At 33.7% G+C, this 19,578-nt stretch overlaps 1 protein-coding gene across 2 annotated transcripts in view; it reads right to left on the bottom strand.

The window, feature by feature from the left end:
- The window catches only part of EYS (eyes shut homolog), a 2,056,951-nt gene that overhangs the window by 698,560 nt on the left and 1,338,813 nt on the right, over positions 1–19,578 (bottom strand). For both annotated transcript variants that reach the window (XM_032154320.2, XM_032154329.2), the window contains exon 29: positions 10,507–10,657. In XM_032154320.2, coding sequence (XP_032010211.1) covers positions 10,507–10,657 — 151 coding nt within the window. The remainder of the gene's footprint in view (positions 1–10,506; positions 10,658–19,578) is intronic.

The raw sequence follows: 19,578 nt of genomic DNA, 5'->3' as shown, positions 1-19,578 counted from the left end.
ATAATAAAGATTAATGGATATAGTGTCAAAGCCTGAGGAACAGTTAACAGACAACATCAGTGACAGTGAAGAACAAGATTTCATGGAAGCATGAAAATAATTTTTGTTTTCTTATTCTAGAAGGGTAGACAAGTTACACTGTCTTAAATACCAGCAGGCTGAGTATTCATTAATCTGTTTTTCTAAGTAATATAAAAATAAAACATGGTGAGTATTTTAGAAAACCAAAATGATAATTATTTTTAAACTAAATATTTAAAACATTATTATTTAGCATATGAACTAGGATCAAATGCTTCATAACATGAGCTTCTATTTGTGCATCACAGTCAATTTCTAAACTTTCATTTCCAGAATGGAGTATATAGGACTAGAAATAACTTCAAAAATTTTTTTTATGTTTGATTAGCACAGAGTAGAATGAAATATCAATGCTGGGGGGAAACTTAAAATAATAGTAAAGGGTAACAGTTATTAAATGTTTAACGTGCAATATCTTAATCATTCTTCCTAAAACCTTAAGAAGGTAGAGTCTCTATTTTGCAGGTAAAGAAAAAGCCCAAGCAAGGGTACGTGGCTTGCCCAAGGCACCATGGCAATGAATTGAGGGAGCTAGGATTCCAACTCCACACCTACAATTCCTAATCCCACATCTCTACTGGCCCTTTTGAATTAGCACTTGTAGTGATATTACTGACTTCATAAGAAAGCACTATTACATGTCATGGAGAAAATGGATCATATCTCAAAAACCTTAAGTTGACAAAGTCTTAGCACTAAGAGGATTGGTTTTTAATTATCAGAAAGCCAGTTATGTCATATCATGCCCTATAACTAGATACTGTTCAGTTTCTGTCTTTGAAGGAGCAGTGTAGTTACTGATAAAGGCATATATAATATTTTACAATTGACTTTACAAAGTACTTTATTTTTATCTTTATGGATTATGCTGAAAATTCTCTAAATTCATGCTTCACATATTTTTTTCAGTTCTCAGCCTCCTTAAATTTTACATTATTATTTTCTTATGTAAGATCATTCACCTGGGGTTTCTGTTCTATAGCCTTTAGCTAAATTAGCCTTAAGTCCTTAAATTTCACTAGAAAACTATCTCCCAAATTAATAGCCCCAAAGCACTTAAGCCAAAAATTGATTTTATTTTACTTGCTGTTGAGTTACACAGACCACACTGCAAAATTAAACAGGGTTTTTAAATTGTGATCTATATTACTAGAATTCCCTAACTAATATAAACCAGATTCCTTCTTGTTTTACTTTACCCATTTTTCCCTAACCACTTGCAAGGGAAATTGATGGACTTTGATCTGATAAATCTATTAATGTAGAAACAAGTGAATATATATTCATTTGTCTCTATTTTCTTCTGTAAATTTATTTGGTAGTTTAAACTATAGACCTGAGATGTGTTATTGTATAGTTTTGTTGACTTGTTTTTGTTAATTTTAAAATGAAAAGCCTTTGAGATCTTTTAGAATTAAGTGAAAATTTAAGCAGAACAGAAGGAACACCAGATGGGAGTCTCTCAAGAAGTGTCCTCAGGGATAGCACATGAAAGGGAGGTGATCCTAGGTGAGCAGAACACAGTAGAATTTGTGACTGAAATAATATCTTAATACAAAGAATGTCTGCGCAATTTATATGCTGAGGAAATGGTATGTGACATATATATAAATATGCCTCCATATATATGCATAGAATCATCTTGAACTGGAATAAACTTAAAAAAAAAACGTAGTCCAACTTCATCATTTATGGAAGAGTAGCTTACGGGAAAGAGATTTCAAGTAATGCTTAACAATGTCACAAAACTCATTATTTTGTGGCAGAGGCATGACTAAAAACCAGGTGTCCTTGTTTCAAGCCTAGTATTTTTTCTATGAACTCAAATTGTGTCTGGGAAAAGAATATAAATTTATTAAAATATAGATCTTCCCCCATGTAGCAATGTTTGCTGATTTGCAACTTCATTTTTTTTTTTTTTTACTCCAGGCAGTTACAGAGCATTACATTATAGACATCATTCTCTTTGAGGGTAAAGAGTTTGGCTTGAGTACCAAAAGGCTATGAAGCATGCTTAATAACTATATGCTTGAAACAACAACTTGTAAAAACAAATGTAAATATGTTAAATTGTGTTTGGGATTTCAATAATCACCCCATGTATAATAGCTGTAGGAAACTATTTGGCCCTCTATCTGGTTTCTTTTCATTTATAGCTTCATCACTTTTCAAACTCAGTACTGATATTGCTCAAAGCTGTGATGTACGGACATTTTTCACAGAAAAATAAGTTTCAGAAATCTTCAGTATTCCCTTACTACTAATTTTAGTAAAATACTACTATTTTATACACTTTATGTGAAATATAAACTTAGATACAATTTCCTCATATTCATTGCCTCATAAAATTATAAAACCAAAACAATTTGACAAGCTTAATAGAAACAAGTCCACAAAGTCATAAAATTGAAGTTACAATATTTAACTTAATGTAATTATTGGTATGAATCTGGTAAAATTAAATTGCTATACACCAATAGCACTGATTGTTATACTACAGGCACTTTAAAAAATAAAGATGATTATGGCCGAGCAGGGTGGCTCACGCCTATAATCCCAGCACTTTGGGAGGCCGAGGCAGGTGGATCATGAAGTCAGGAGTTCGAGACCAGCCTTGCAAATATGACTAAACCCGTCTCTACTAAAAATACGAAAATAAGCCAGGAGTGGTGGCGGGTGCCTGTAATCCCAGCCACTTGGGAGGCTGAGGCAGGAGAATTGCTTGAACCCGGGAGGCGGAGGTTGCAGTGAGCCGAGATCATGCCACTGCATTCCAGCCTGGGTGACGGAGCAAGACTCCATCTCAGAAAAAAAAAAAAAAAAAGATTACAACACAGATATTGCATGTATAACACCCACAGGTGTATATGCATACAATTATATAATGGATATGAGGATATGAGTATTTTAAAGACTAGTGATAAAATGAACATGCATGTACTCTCTACCTAGTTAGTACAAGGCATTATGAGCAATGGTGATACCTGCTTTGAGCCTTAAAAACTACTCTTTGATCTCTTCTCCATTCTTACGTGGTTATCCCTGTACTGATTTCTGAGTTTTCTAGTCCTTTATTTCTTTATCATCTACCAAACACACACACACACACACACACACACACACACACACATACACACACACGCAAATATATCAGAGATTACATATTGTTTAGGTTCTCCTATTTGGGAAATTTATATAATGGGGATATTTGTTTGTGACTTTCTTTTTTTCTCTTCCACGTTATTTTTTTGAGATGTATTCATGTTGATGTGTACAGGTGAGAATTTTCACTACTGCATATGTTTTTTGGTATATACAGTATACATACTACTGTAAGTGGACATTATTGTTGTTTTTACTTTTTATATTACACAGACTTTTGTTATGAACATTCCAGTACCATGTCTCCTTATATATACATCAAAGAATTTCACCTAAACAGGAAAATTTTGTTGTTTTGGATATGTACATCTTCAACTTTTTAAGTGATGCTAGATGGCTTTTTAATGCAGATTTAGAAAAACTATATATGTATTGAACTTTTCCCTGCAGTTGCAATTTACATACTTATCAGTTAACAGTAAGCAAGTTTATCTAAAATATCCCCCTTTTGTCAGGGCAAAGCATTAGTTCTTAAAAGAATACAGATGGTGTTCCTTTACTCATCATCATGGGCTTTAATAGAGGTGGTCATTTCTTTTATAAGTGTATTAATAATATCCATATCAAAGAATCCAGTGGATGCCTTTCAGCCCTTATTCTATTTTGGTTTTTGATTTTTAGTTTAAGTTTTAGCCCTTATTCTTGCTAGACTTCACTGCAGCAAGATTGAACAGCCCCTCTTTCTCAAAACTTTGTTCTTCTGGCTTTAATGATAATACATTTTCTCAGCTGTGCCCTTGCCCTTCTGCCTATTTTTCTGCCTGATATTGAATTACTTTCTTATTAAATGTCAGATTTCCTCAGGACTTTGTTCTCGGCCTTCCTATCTCATTCTCTTCACCCTCTCCCGAGGTTATGTCATCTGGCCTCACGTATTTAAACACTACAGCCTGAGAACTTCCTGAATCATGAATGTGAGTGTTAACTTGGTAGCTTTCTCTACAAGCCTCAGAAACACCTCAAACTTAAAAGTGTCTAAACTAACTGTCTTGTTATTCTCCCCTAAATATTTTCTTCTCGATCTTCCCCATCTTAGTAATGACCCTCACCTCCATTTAGTTGCTTAATCCAGAAGTCTGAGGCTGATGCTTGACATCTCCCTCTCACATCTTCATAGGTTTACATGTGCAAATGTACAATTTATTTCTGCATTTTCTAATTAGATGAAATAATTAGGATGATATAAATACAGTGGTACATCTAAACCAGAGAGTGCTTGAATAGAAGAAACTATGATTAAATGAATGGAGACCGTTTCAAACTAGAAGAACACAGAAATGGAGAGATCAAACAGAGGTCCAACGGATTAAGAGAGAATCTTGAGTGGAGACAGATCCAGGGACAGGCCCTTCCGGACTACTGGCACTCAAGAGTTTTATAAGGACAGGAATACATAGATGCAGAGCTGAAAAAAGATGCATCAGAGTAAAAAATGGGAAGAGTGGTGGGTGGGAAAAAGTGGAGTGGTGGGAAAAGAGGTTTCCTTCTGTTGGGTAGGAGCCAGTTTCTGCTGCTCCAGGGAGTGGAGTCCAATCCATGGTATATTATTGTCTCACTAAGAAAGGCAAGGCCTGGCTGGGCATGGTGGCTCATGCTTGTAATCCTAGCTATTTGGGAGGCTGAGGTGGATGGATCACTTGAGCTCAGGAGTTTGAGACAAGCCTGGGAAACATAGAGAAATCCCATATCTACAAAAAATAAAAATTAACTTCAAATAGCAGGGTATGGTGGTACATGCCTGTAGTCCTAGCTACTGCGGGGCTGAGGTGGGAAGATAGTTTGAGCCCAGGAGGTCGAGGCTGCAGTGAGCCGAGACTGCACCAGTGCACTTCAGCCTGGGTGACAGAAGTGAAAACCTGTCTCAAAACAAACAAACAAACAAAAAACAAGGTGGGTCCTCATGTAGGAATAAATTGTAAATTGAAAGTGATTCTTATATGTGCAATGAATGGGAAATAATTCTTATCGGATGAGTCTGCATCTGATAATGTCTTGACTTGTGATTAAGTGCTCTCAGCAGAATAGACACCCGATGCCCGTGTCCACATGGTAGTCCAGCGGAATAAGCAGATGGGTGAATGAATGAATCATTTACCACATAACCTCTAGAAGGAGCAATGGATCATAAAACATGGCAGTGAAACCTTGATGTCTCTATTACTTTGCTTATGTTTATCAGAGGTTTGGGTTTATTTTCACCAGGAAGTGGACCCCTATAAATGGCTATTTAAGAGACTTATATTTGTTGTGCAGTGATTCTCTTTTTATACATTGTTGGACAGTAAATGAGGACAGGGTAATGATTAACTTTTATCCCTATAATTTATAAAACCCAAAAGTGTTGAATGTTGTTACCTTTCTGGATTTCTTCAATGGTGTGTTTTAATTTTTTCTAATTATTTTGTGTCCATTAGACAAGTGTCTTTGAAGAGCTCAAAAAGATTGACAAGCATCCTTTTACAGAATATCATAAACACATTTAGTGAGGTGCCATTAGATACATATAACGTCTCTAACTTGATAAGCTGGGACAAGTAATATAAGCAACCCAAATTTTCTACAGATAATTGAAGTGGTTTCTTTTTTCATTTGTTCTTCAGGAATCTCTCACAAGTCCTCAAAGAGAATCGTGTTTTTATGTTTTAGACATTTAATGGTAATTTATTTTGGCTAAAGGATTTTGATGGCTAATGATTGACAGGCCTTTTTATAAAAGTGAATGTAGCAAACGAATTATTGACTTTGTAAGTCAATGTCTTGAACATACATGAAGTGCATAACACTTACTTGCTTCACCAGTGTCCTTATTTCTAAATAAATTCACTAGAAATTAAAAAAAAATAAATTATTAAACTTCTTTACTATGTTGAAATTATAAATTAATTTGAAAATTAAGATAATGTTTAGATTTTTGGAGTGAGTCACTAATTCTTCAAAAATTCCAGTCCAATATAATAGTACATGCAATCACACATGTGTTTTCAATCCTAGTGACTTACTTGCATCTGAAAAAAAGTAGCATCTTTCTAGAACTTATAATATCAACTTCTGCATATATAAAAAACAAATCTAATTAACAATATTTATTTCTTTCCATAATTATTTTATTTCCTCTCATACTTAGCAAAGAGAATAGCTGGTAACATCTGCATTTACTAGGAATTAAGGTTTGGTGTCCTTAACTAACTTGGACCCGATAGCAAGAGTCCATGCACTGAAAAGTGTGAGCAATTAAAGCACTACCAAGGAAAGTGTTTTTCTACCACCAGAGAGAAGGCATTTACAATCAGACCTTGAAAGTTATCATCGTTTATGGTCATCAGGGGAAGCAGAGTTTTTCACACCCCAGGCACAAAATTGAAAGTGTCTGTTTCATTCTCTTCTCACATACTGAGCTCTGGGTGATTTTGTTAAAGGAAGCATTAAACAACCTGTCAGCACATACACATTGGATTAGGGACTCTTATCATGTGGAGGGGCTCTGGCCAGTTTAGAAAGACATTATTGGAAACTTAGAGGTGAGAGCATAAATGTAACTTAACACTTTTTGGCTCGAGGAATCAACTATAGTTCTTTTCCTTAGTGTTTTATATTACAAACCTGTTGTTTTTAATTTTCTGAGCACTAACAGCCCACTGTGCTTTAACAGCTCTTAATCAGAACACAATGATTAGATAGAGCCTGCATGATACTTAGATATTCAGAGGAGTCGCATTGCCCAGAAACATATTCAGAAGGCTGAATTTCCTATCTTTCTTTTTCTGATTCATCAAAGGAGTTCTCTTTGAGTATTATCATCTAGATACGTTTTACAGTTTGTACCAGTCATCTGGTATATAGCAATATAAGTGTATGTCTCACATATATATTCTAGCACACACACATACACACATAGTTACTGTGACACTGTAACAGTATAAAAAAAGAATTAAAAAAATCAATGAGGGGCTGACATAAAATCTTTCAACTACAGCATATTTAACAAGGAGGGAAAACCTGCTTAGCTGGCTGCCTTTTTAATTTCAAGGTAACTTTATTGGTCCAAATACTGAATGTTCCTCCAAATTTGATTATAACAAATGTCCAGTTCCCTTACATCACAAGATGAATGTCAAGTTTTTTAGTGAGATAATCCTTTAGTAAAGGCCAATGTTTCAGACAAGGTTTTAGGAGAAAAAGTCTTTAGAAATATAGTCAATTATTATCATCATCTCTCTGAAATTTCAAAACTCTGTCCTCCCCTACATAACAACCTCTCTAACTTATTAACAAGCTTCTAGAAAAATAACCTAAAACCACTCTGTTGCTTCTTCCAGCTCATGTATTCTTCCTCAGAATATTACAATTTGATTTTTGTTAACATTTTTCTCCAGAAACTGATGGGTGACCTTTTGTAACATTGGTGTTCAACAGATGCTTCTTTTTCCATCTTTGGTTCTTGTGACATGTTTTTCCTTTGTCTACTGCCAGCCTCTCTATTCCTTAACTAATTTGGCGTGTATCTCTTTCTTAGCCTAGTTCTTGATTGCTGATTCCCAATTCTCAGCCTTCTTTTATCTTAATCTTCAAAATCAATTCAATCAGTTATTATGGCTTCCACTATCTCCTGTGCAGACTCCCACAGCCATACGTTAATGATCTTTTGTGAACCGAAGGCCCATATTTCAAATGACTCGTGCATCACAACATTCCACTAATAGGAATGATATTCAGCAGGAACACACACAATAGACTGATGGATTAGTGGTGATGGCAAGCCAGTTGTTAAATATTTGAAAATCATTTCTGCCCAAAAGCAACTGTATTAGTCTGTTCTCACATTGCTAATAAAGACATACTTGAGACTGGGTAATTGATAAAGGAAAGAGGTTTAATTGACTCAACAGTTCCACACAGCTGGTGAGGCCTCACAATCACAGTGGAAGGCAAATGTGGAGCAAAGTCACGTCTTATATGGCATCAGGCAAGAGCTTGTGTAGGGGAGCTCCCATTTATAAAACCATCAGATCTCCTGAGACTTATTCACTACCAGGAGAACAGTATGGGGGAAACTACCCTCATGATTCAATGATCTCCACCTGGCCCCACCCTTGACACATGGAGTTTATTACAACTCAAAATGAGATTTAGGTAGAGACAGAGCCAAACCATATCAGCAACTCAAATGCAATGACAAACCTGCCGTTTTCCCTATAAATAATCCTAGATTCTTTCCCCATTTTGAGAAGGGGACTATAAATTCTATGGTTACATAAGCCAACCTGGTCATTAAAATTCCAAATTTTCTATATATTTTTTGCCAATAATTATTTTTAAGTTCAATAGCATTCATAATTATCTCCCACCCTTATTGCCAAAATACCTTTTTTGTTTAATTATTCTGAATAAACCTGACTTCGCCATTTCTTACAATGTAGTCCTAACCCCTCCAGTTGTACACTTCGGTTGCTATCAGAGTGAACATAGCATGATGACAATTCCTACTCAAACTTTTTAAATGGCTCCCCCATTTAAGAAGTATGTAATGTAGAGTATATGTATATGGCAGCAATATGTAAATATATACTATTTTGCATTTTACATAGGATTAATTATTCTCTGGCTCCCACTCACCTATCCAAAATCAAGTCTTCTTTCTGCTCACTTCATATCAAACCACATGTCTCCATAATAATAAATTATGTCTACTCCACCTCCCTCTCCCTCAGACCCTTCCATTACCTAAGCCTGTGTATATGTAATATTGTCTCTGTCTGCAATGACAGCCTACATATTATTTACCAGGAAGACACTTGATCTTTCTTCAAATCTCTAATTACAACTCCTCTACTTCTTCAGGGAGGTCAGAAGACATCTTTTTCTATTTTTCTATATTGCTTCTGCATGTTTGTATTTATAATAAAGTAAATGCTCAGCTATATTTATATTCAGGGGTAGCTAATTTAGTCTTGATAAATTACACTCAATTAATGTATGCACAATTAAATTTAGTTCTATATTAAAATTTATATTTTATTTGGAAAAAATATAGTTATGAAATAAGAGGACAAATGTAAATTATGAAAGGTTTTATTTATGTTTCATCCATTCTTTAACTGAGGCCGCTATTTAAAAGCCATTCATTGAGCTCCAACAATGTGACAGGAACTGTCCTTGCCTTGGTGTATAAAAAAGTAAGCAAAACATATTTTTTACTATCATGGAACTTTTAGAATGGTTTCATTTACGAAAAAGTCAATGAAGCACATTAACGTTATAGAAAAAGTCACGTCTCAAGAAAAAAAAAAAGAAAAAGTCACAAATATCTGTTTAATGATCAATAAATATACTGCTAATGGAGTAAATCTGAATCTAAATCTCTTCATGCTTACAGATACAGAATTATCTTATTTCATTAAAGGCATATGTGTCACATCAAATATGTTGATGAATTTTGTTATGTCTATTTTTGTTTTATCTTGTATACTATATAGTCATGATATTTACAGTAAGTAGATGTATGTATATCAATTTGCATTATTTGTGGGACTTTGAAACAATAGCATTTTATATTTCCAATAATATAAAAATAGTATGTTCAAATAGGTAAAATGCAATGGTAAATATAATAAGGGAAAAGATTAATAAATGTAATAAGCTACTGGTATACTTAACAAACAACCTTAAATTTTTAAAGCAATTTGCTGCAACAACATAAAAAGGAACCAAATAATAGCATTTAAGTCAGCTTTCAAGCTATTTTCCTAAAATATAGCTTAATAATGAAGACAATAAGCTAATTATCTAAATGGAAATTTAGAGAGTGGGCTGGCATGTGCTCTGTGCTCAAAACTCTGTAATAAACGTTCTCACATTTTGGTAATCTCATACAAAACAGAGACTGGGGATGGTCTTCCAATTCTTTTTCTCAAACCATATTTTTGGTGTGTTATTAAGTGAATCCATTGAAATATCCAGTGAAAATCACTATCTTAGTGGACAAATCACACATGCTAAATAGTATTAAGAAATGTAATACACATACTATAGCCATAAGATGGAAAAACAGACTGACATTGGAGCGATTTTTTAATGAGAACAGTAAACTTCTATTATACTTCAGTATAATAGATAAAAATATATATGTTAGTAGAATCACTCAAAAACTTTTTTGAAACCATGCAAATGGCCCCACTAGCCAGCCAGAAAATATTTCTAAAGTTTTTCTTTTACATTTTTCAATATGATGACATAATTAATATTTTAAAACATCTATAGAAATACCTGGATTTTCCCATGAAGGTCTGGAAATCCACCAATAAAGACAGATCCTGATTTTGGCTGGGTTTTTCCAAGTACATGATTGATAGATTCGCATGTTTGTGTATTCCTCCCTAAAATAGTCAGCTCAGCTTTACATGGATCCAATTCTTGCCTGTAACCATTTAAGAAAGAAATGTATGGTTTTAGTATGAGTCATATAAACATTTATCTGACAAATTAATTAAGCTATTATCAAAAGAATAATTTAAGTAAATAGATTATTTCACAATAAAACAAAGCCAGAAGTAGATTAATCTGTTATAAATTAGAAATCCTTAATGTTTTAAGTACATAAATACAAAGTTACAGTTTGACGAAACAACAAATTATAGCAATCAACTAATGAACTAAGTAAATCCTGATAAACAGATCTTTCTCAATTGTAACTGAAACAATGATGGATTACAATATTCCATTTTAGCTTTTTACATTGTTAAATTTTCTGTATGAGTGAAAAATACTAAAAAGAATCAAATTTCAATGCAGTCATACAGTGTACAATATATACTTAGGTGGAAAACAGATATATTGCAGACAGTAATTAGTTGTAGAAATATAAATTATACCAATAAGCAAAGTACAAAAAAATTAACAAATGAATAAATCAAATATAACTTAATTAGGAAGATCAGAGTAATAATTTCCATATGCCCATTCTTTTAGAAAGATGAAAAAGACAAAATACTTTGTCAATACTTTAACATGTAGATATGCCATGTGTCATTTACTCTAGCCATATGTTTAACTAATTGTTTAATCCAGAGATTGACAAACTATACCCTAGGCCAAATCTTGCCTGCCATCTCTAAGTAAATAAAGTTTAATTGGCACACAGCCATATGTTTCTTTACATATAATCTATGGGTTTTTCATAACAGAATTGAATAATTGAAACAAGACTTTAAGTCCCAAAAGGCCAAAAATATTTACTACCTAACCCTTATAGAAAAAGTTGGTAGATGCACTATCTATTCAATTTATCTATTAACCAGGCAAGTAAGCTTTATCATAATCCTTTTCAAAATAATAGTACACATATTACAAAAGACACCTACGTAGCATCCAACAATCAATGCCATTCTGTTCCATGAATATGTGACATTCTGGTTTTCGTATATTTGTATTGAATTACGGCATACATAATAAAGAGGGTAAAGGATAAAGCTCTATGAAATATTATATTGTGAACATAGTGAAGTAACCACTACCTAGGACAAAAGGAACAAAATTACTACCTAGACTTCTTCACCACACAATACACAAGCATGCACACACATGCACGGACACAGACGCACACACATACTCTCTCTCACAACTCTTCTATCCTCATTGAACATTACGTTTTTGAGATATAGATTTTTGAATTGTTTATTTATTTTCAAGGTATGTAGTCAGATACTTCACAAATTATTCTAATGTTGGTATACTGTGAAATTTTAAATTGTTGAGCTATGAATAGTGCTGCTATAGACGTGCTTGTATGTATTGTTTGATGTACAGAAATGTGCATTTCTGTTGAGCATTTAACAAAAAAGTACTTAGAGTTCTATGTTCAGTATATGTGCTCTACTGGTTACATATTTTGCAACGATTTTCTTTTTACTTTGGGGATCTTACTGTTCTAGTTTCTTAATGGTGTTTTTTAATAATCAGAAGTTTTTTATTTTAATTTATACCAATTGATCAATCTTTTCCTTAATAATTAGTATTTTGTTGTTGTTGTTGTTCCTGACTTCATTTTTGAAAATATATTTTACTATTGACATTTAGATCTACGATCCACCTGAGATTGGTTTTTATATAGTCCCAAGTATGTATCAGTTTTTATTTTTTCTCTATGGAAATCCAATTGACTCAGTAACATGAGTGGAAGAAAACTATCCATTCTCCACTGTTCTGCAGTATCGCTCCTGTCATAAATCATGTCCATATATATGTAGGTCTGTTTCTAGACTCTCTTTTCTGTTCCACTGGTCAATTTTTCTATCTTTGTACCAATATATCAATGTCTTAAGACTTACTCTAAAAGTACAGTATTTAATATACAGTAGAGCAAGCCCTCCTACTTCATTTTTCCCCCTTAACATTGTTTTGGCTGTAAGCTGTGTGTGCACGTGAGTGTGTGCACACACGGGTGTGCGTGTGTGTGTTCCTGGGCTCTCTCTCTTTTATTGGTTCATATTTCTACCTTTGTGTCAATATTACACTGCCTGATACTGATACTGCCTAATGCTAATGCCTTATAAGTATAGATATTTTGTATAGCAAATTATCTTACTTTGCTCAGCTTTTTTGAGATAATTAAATATCCCTTTCTTTTCTTTCTTTCTTATGTGTGATGATGTTTGCTGGTTTTCAAAAGTTTGGGTGTATTCTTGGAGTAAGTTTAACTTGGTTATGATATATGGCTTTCTTATATAACACTGGATTTACATTTCCATCTATTAAGGAGTTTTTACATACAGTTAATAAGGGATAGACCTTTCAACTTCAATCCGTGTACTGTTCTGGTAAAATTTTAGTATCAAGGCTATGCTATCCTCACATTCAGAAAGTTTGTGTTACATTGATGTTACATCTACCTTTTATGTATGATAGAATTCACTAGTATAGCCTACTGGGCCTGAAATTTTCTTTGTGGAGATGATAAATATGGATTACATGTATTTAGATGATATAAATTATCTATGATCATGTCTATTTTCTCACATTGTATTTTTTCTAGGATTTTTTAATCTAAAATTTCAAAGTTATTGGCAAAAATGTTTCATAATTTCCTTTTGTTATATTGGCATTGGTTTTGGAACTCCCACGTCTGCCATTTTTGGGTATGGTATTTGGCTAATCGTGTCCTTTCTAATTTTGTTTTGTAAATCAATGTTGGTAGAAAGTGGAAAATTTCAAAGAACACACTTTTACACTGTCGATATTCTCCATTCTCTGTTTTCTACTTCATTAACTTCTGCTCTTCATGATTTCCTTCCTTTAACTTTCTCTGTGCTTAATTTACTTTTGAGTCTAAGGTTTTTAATCTAACATGAGCTTTCAGGATAGAAAATTTTTTCTAAACATAAATTTAACCATATTCAACAAGTTCTATTTTTCATTATTATCTGTTCAAAATATTTTCTAATTTCCTTTGTGATTGTTTTCTTTGGCCTCAGTGGTATTTAGAATTGCATTGTCAAATTCACAAATACACAGGTATTTTTCTGGTCATTTTTTAATATTCTAATTTTCGCTCAAATTGAGATTGTCCAGAAAATATTATCTTTAAACTTTTAATAATTTTATAGGTATTTAATAATAAGTATTGAAGGTAGATGCCAGGAAAGGCCAAATAACTGCTGAACACCATAAAGTTGTGGCGTGGCTGGCCTACATCGATATTATTTGCATGCTTACCACATTATTACACGGCAAGTTTTAAACTTGAACACGTGTTAGGAGACAGAAGGAGAGGGATTAAATAGGTCAATCCTGTAAATTATTCTTTTTTAATTCTTTGAAATATGTTGACTCAGGCTACATTGCCCAGCATATGGTCAATTTTAATGATATTTTCATGACAATGGAAAGTCTGTTGTTTGGTGGAGTGTTCTTGATATGTGAATATTGTCAGGTTTTACACACACACACACACCACAAATATACACACATTCAAACACATTTATCCAGGTTTATAATACATTTAGAAAAAATATAATAAAACAGTGAAATCATGTCTATGATGTATGCACCTTTTTTCTTCTTGAGAAAATATTTACACATATTCTTCAAATCCTCCTACCTATATCAGGATATAAACCTCATAGACCTAAGACCAGGTATGGTCACGCAGCCAACTTTGGGGCTTTGATAAAGAAAGTTTTGACAATTTTTTGAAAATATCAGTGATATTCCCTATGTTAAGAATATGGGAGAAAAAACTGTTCAACATTTTTAGAAACCACTGGATATTCTTGGATTCTGTATTTAGAAGCAAACTAGAAGCTTTCTGGGTTAATTACTTCTTACAATTAAACTGTTAAAAATATCTGAGGGAGAATATAGCTTCCAGGAAGCTATTCATTAAATGATAAAAATAAAAAAGAACAACTTCTTTAATAATTCTCTAAAATTTAATGTTTGGAAAAAGAGTTTGTACTGTTTTATGATATTAAAATAGCAACAATAATTATTCACTAACACTTTGCTAATGAACTCATTTCTTATAAATGAGACACATTAAAATATCAAATATATTTATTTGATCTTTGATTATAACAACTGAAAGACTAACATAAAACAATATATATGAACTCTATGTTTTCTTTCCTTACTATACAAGCAATATAAGCTCATTATAAAATTTTATAAAAATAAACAAATTTACCCAACATCCACACTTGGCTTTTATAATTGTATCAATTATTATATCAATTGACCTAAAATATAGGTCAATAACTATATATCTGGATTTATTTTCTGGTTTTCACCATTTTCTCTTATATGACTACATCACTATTTAAGTGAATCCCATTATTGGCTATTTAGTTTATTTTTTGAAATTATAGAATCACACCACAATTATGTAGTAATTAATACTTGGGAAGTCATCCCACCCTTGTTTAGTTATTTTCTCATAAGGAGAATTTATTCACTAGAGGTGAATTATTGAATCAAATTATAAGCAATTTTAATGATTTATCATCAAATTGCTGGCCTGCTCTGCAAACTTTGTACCTGTTCATCTAAAACCTACAATTACATAAGCCAATTCCTTGAAATATTTTTTTTAATATAAGTTTTCTGTTAGTTCTGTTTCCCTGGTAAGACCCGGACTGAAATTTTGGTACCTGGAGTATGGAGAGTATCAGGATGACTGAATTTTTGACTCATTGTACAAAAATATTTCTTATATTTTCTTATTTGAAGCTGTATTAATGATGATGGAATATAAAATTTGACTTTTTAATTGGAGCTGGTCCTGATAATAGTTTCTGTTAAAATCTCAATTCATGTCTCTCTCAACTAGTATTAGCTGCATGGAATTCAGTTCCTTAAGATTTTCTGCAGAACAGCAATGGATCAGGTGATTAGCCTTTGACTATCAACTCTAAGCTAGAGAATTGCTATGATTTTTGAAATAAATAAATGAACAGAAGAAAAAGGATTTTGGGGAAAAGTTAATATATCATAGGGGAAATTATTTATAGATATATTCCATTTGAGGTTTTTCCTTGAAACTTAGGATTTTTATTATTTTAGAGAATTTCTATTCATTGTCACAGAAGGTAGTCAGCTTCACCATTGGGAATACTATTATCTATATAATAATTGTGCAGGTTTTCACCTTTGGATAAGTATGGGAATTTTTCTTTCATACTTAAAATTCTTCATGGTTATTCTTGTTTTCAAAGATATTATCTTATCTGAAACAAATTACCCATTGTAAATGAATACAACAATGGCACATCATCTTTTCTCATACATATATTCAGAGAGCTGGCAGCTATGTTGCAGGAAGATGAAAGGTAAGCACGCCTCCATTATAACTACATAGGCCATCAGGTTTTCTTTGCCATAGATGCAATTCTAATATTTCATCTAGCAGGTTGTTATTTTATTCAAGAGGCACACTTTTTAACAGTAGTCGTGTCTTTCCCCTTAGGCTTATTAGAGCAGAGGCAATCTTATGCTGATTGTGCTCGATTGAATCTAACATGAATTGACTGAACATAGAAAACCAGTCTTACAACATTATTGTTTAGCATTTGCTGATGAACAGTTTGCTTAGCTCATCATGCAGTGTAAATTTTTTCCATCAAGGCTTTTTAAATGCTTTTTCTAAAATCAGCACCGAGGGTGCTTTAAAGGTCAAATGAGCGGAATAGTTTTTCTTTTTTGCATAATTGTATGTAAAACTCTCTTGAGGACCACTGGTGTTTGAACTACCTTTAATTGCTCTTCCAAACTTACAGTGATTGTTCAGGTTTGTCATTTGGACTTACATAATAGTAATCACCTAACTACTCTCCACTAAGTAGAATATGGAAGAAAAATTTAGTGAGCCATAATTCTATCCATTAAGTTTATGTATTCAGAGTAGATGCCTGGAAAGGTCAAGTAACTGCTGAACACCATAGAGATGAGGGTGACCTACTGTGATATTATTCACATAGCTACTGTATCATTACACAGCAAGTTCTGAACTTGCACAAGTGTTAGCAAAGACGGAGGGGATAGATGAAATAGGCAAATTCTGTAGATAAATATTCAAAAAGGCAGAAAACAGCAAAATTCCATCGTGGTGGAAATCAACTCTCTCGTCTGATCATTTTTGAGCATTATGATGGTCAACCTTCAGAAATTACTGACTCAAACCTTAAGGTTAACAAAATTGTTCTTAATTGAAAGCAATAATCCTTCCTATAAAACCTGAGTATGTGTGTATCTACTTTTTTATCATATTTGCATTAAAAAATTGGTTGATTCAATCAGTCATAAAAATATAAAGAAATTAGTATGAAATAAAAGCAAATGTACCCTTTTAAGAAAGATTCAGGCCTGTAAGTTGGCTATTCACACAAATATAAATAAAAATTATAAGCATCAACTTAGATTTTTGACGAAGACACTTTTTTATTGATACATGATAGTTGTACATTTATGGGGTACATGTGATTTTTGTGGCAATATTTTTATCTTATCAAATTACCCCATGTATCTACAGATATTTTATACTTAAGCCCTCAAAGTAATTTTTAAGTTTAATTTGTTAGATACTTTTCTTCCTATCATGGGCAATCCTGAAAAGAATGTTGGGTCATGTTGTGAATGCCTCCAAGCCTTCCTCAGATCAGCAAGAACAATTCAAGAAAACACCAGAAGTAGAGGTGATAAAGCAAGACTGCTTAGTTAGAGAAATAAAGGGAAGATCAAAAGGCACCTTCAAAATGACTTGTGTAATGCAATTTTCCTCTGAGAAACTGGATTTTTTCAGAGGAAAATCCAGTTTTTTGTTCATGAATCAAAAAAATCAGCCCGTTGGGTGGCTGAGATGTTGGGAGTTTGTGTAGGGCCTACCTTGAAAGTGTATTTCTTACATCCTGTGCTGGGGGTGGTTAGCCTATTACAGTTTCAAAAGTGATGGCTATTTCATTATGTAAAATTGGGGAGTAAATCCCTAGTCAGATTAGTCACATAATTAAGTTTGACAAAGCTCAATATTGTAGTTGGGCATTTTTAGCTCAATCTAGTTGGATATCCACAACAACTCATAAAATCTATTAGCCTTCAACAATGTCACTGGAGCTTTTAGTTTACTTTGCTGTAACACGTGATGAGGGATAAAAGAGACAGTAAGGCATACTCACTTGAAACCATATATGCTGTTGATTCACCTGAATTTCATTTCGGAAACATGTAAATTATTTTTGTTCCCTAGTCCTTTTTCTAAATTGTAATATAGAGTGTGTGTGTGAGTGTGTGTGTGTGTGTACACTTTTAGGAGGAAATAGGGAAAGCCTGGTCTTTGGAGTAAGAAAGGCTCCATTTCAAATCCTAGCTTTACCATTTATTATCTAGCAGACTTTTACTTTTTATTTCTCAGATAGGTATTTTAAAATACTACCACATGTCAGGCAAGACAGTCCACGCTGGATGCAAGATTAACAAAACAGGCCGGGCGCAGTGGCTCACGCTTGTAATCCCAGCACTTTGGGGGGCCGAGGCGGGCGGATTGTGAGGTCAGGATATCGAGACCATCCTGGCTAACACGGTGAAACCCCGTCTCTACTAAAAATACAAAAAATTAGCTGGGCGTGGTGGCGGGCACCTGTAGTCCCAGCTACTCGGGAGGCTGAGACAGGAGAATGGCGCAAACCCAGGAGGCGGAGCTTGCAGTGAGCCCAGATTGCACCACTGCACTCCAGCCTGGGCGACAGAGCGAGACTCCGTCTAAAAAAAAAAAAAAACAAAAAAAAAAAGATTAACAAAACAGCATTAGGGCCCTTCTTTTGTAATTCAAATCTCAAGGGAGAGGACAATATGCATCAAACATCAAGATGCTTAATGGGATTGGGGACTGATTTAATCTGAAATGTCAGGGAACACACTCCAAAGGAAGTGAGATTTGAGATGGAGTCTAAATAATAAGTAAGAATCAGTGGACTGGCAGAATTAGGTAAGAGTGTGCTAGGCAGAGAGGACAGTATATACAAAAGTTCTTGGGGGCAGAAGGTAAGAAGGCATGAGCTGAAATAAATCCTAAAGAATTGATGCAGAATCATACCATGTGTGGGAACACTGATGGGGAAAATGGGTTTAGAGAAAAAGTCAAGGCCACTTAACTTTTTAAAACACTCTTATTTATTTTATTTTATTTATTTTAAAGTTCTGGGGTACCTGTGCAGGATGTGCAGATTTGTTACATACGTAGACGTGTGCCATGGTGGTTTGCTGCACCTATCAACACATCACCTAGGTATTAAGCCCAGTATGCATTAGCTATTTTTCCTGATGCTCTCCCCGACTATTCCCCCAACAGGCCCCAGTGTCACATTCAGTTTTCACATCCATGAAGTGACATGTCTAAAGTTATTGCTAAAAATGTATATCTTAATTAACCCATCCTTTCATTGTCAAATAGGAGACTTGGGAAATTAGAACAAAGTTAGGTTCTCAGTGGATATTAGTTTTCTTCTTAAAGGGAGTTTGTTTTTTTCTGGCTTGGAGCTATTTATGACAAACCTACAGCCAATATCATACTGAATGGGGCAAAAACTGGAAGTATTCCCTTTGAAAACTGGCACAAGACAAGGATGCCTTCTCTTACCACTCCTATTCAACATAGTATTAGAATTTCTGGCCCGGCAATCAGGCAAGAGAAAGAAATAAAGTATATTCAACTAGCAAAAGCGGAAGTCAAATTGTCTCTGTTTGCAGATGATGTGATTGTCTATTTAGAAAATGCCATCGTCTCAGCCCCAAATCTCCTTAAGCTCATAAGCAACTTCAGCAAAGTATCAGGATACAAAATCAATGTGCAAA

The sequence above is a fragment of the Hylobates moloch genome, unplaced genomic scaffold (genome assembly GCF_009828535.3).
Source record: "Hylobates moloch isolate HMO894 unplaced genomic scaffold, HMol_V3 SCAFFOLD_2, whole genome shotgun sequence".
Taxonomy (NCBI): domain Eukaryota; kingdom Metazoa; phylum Chordata; class Mammalia; order Primates; family Hylobatidae; genus Hylobates; species Hylobates moloch.
Note: the sequence above shows the minus strand (reverse complement) of the source record. Positions and strands in the feature narration are given on the sequence as shown.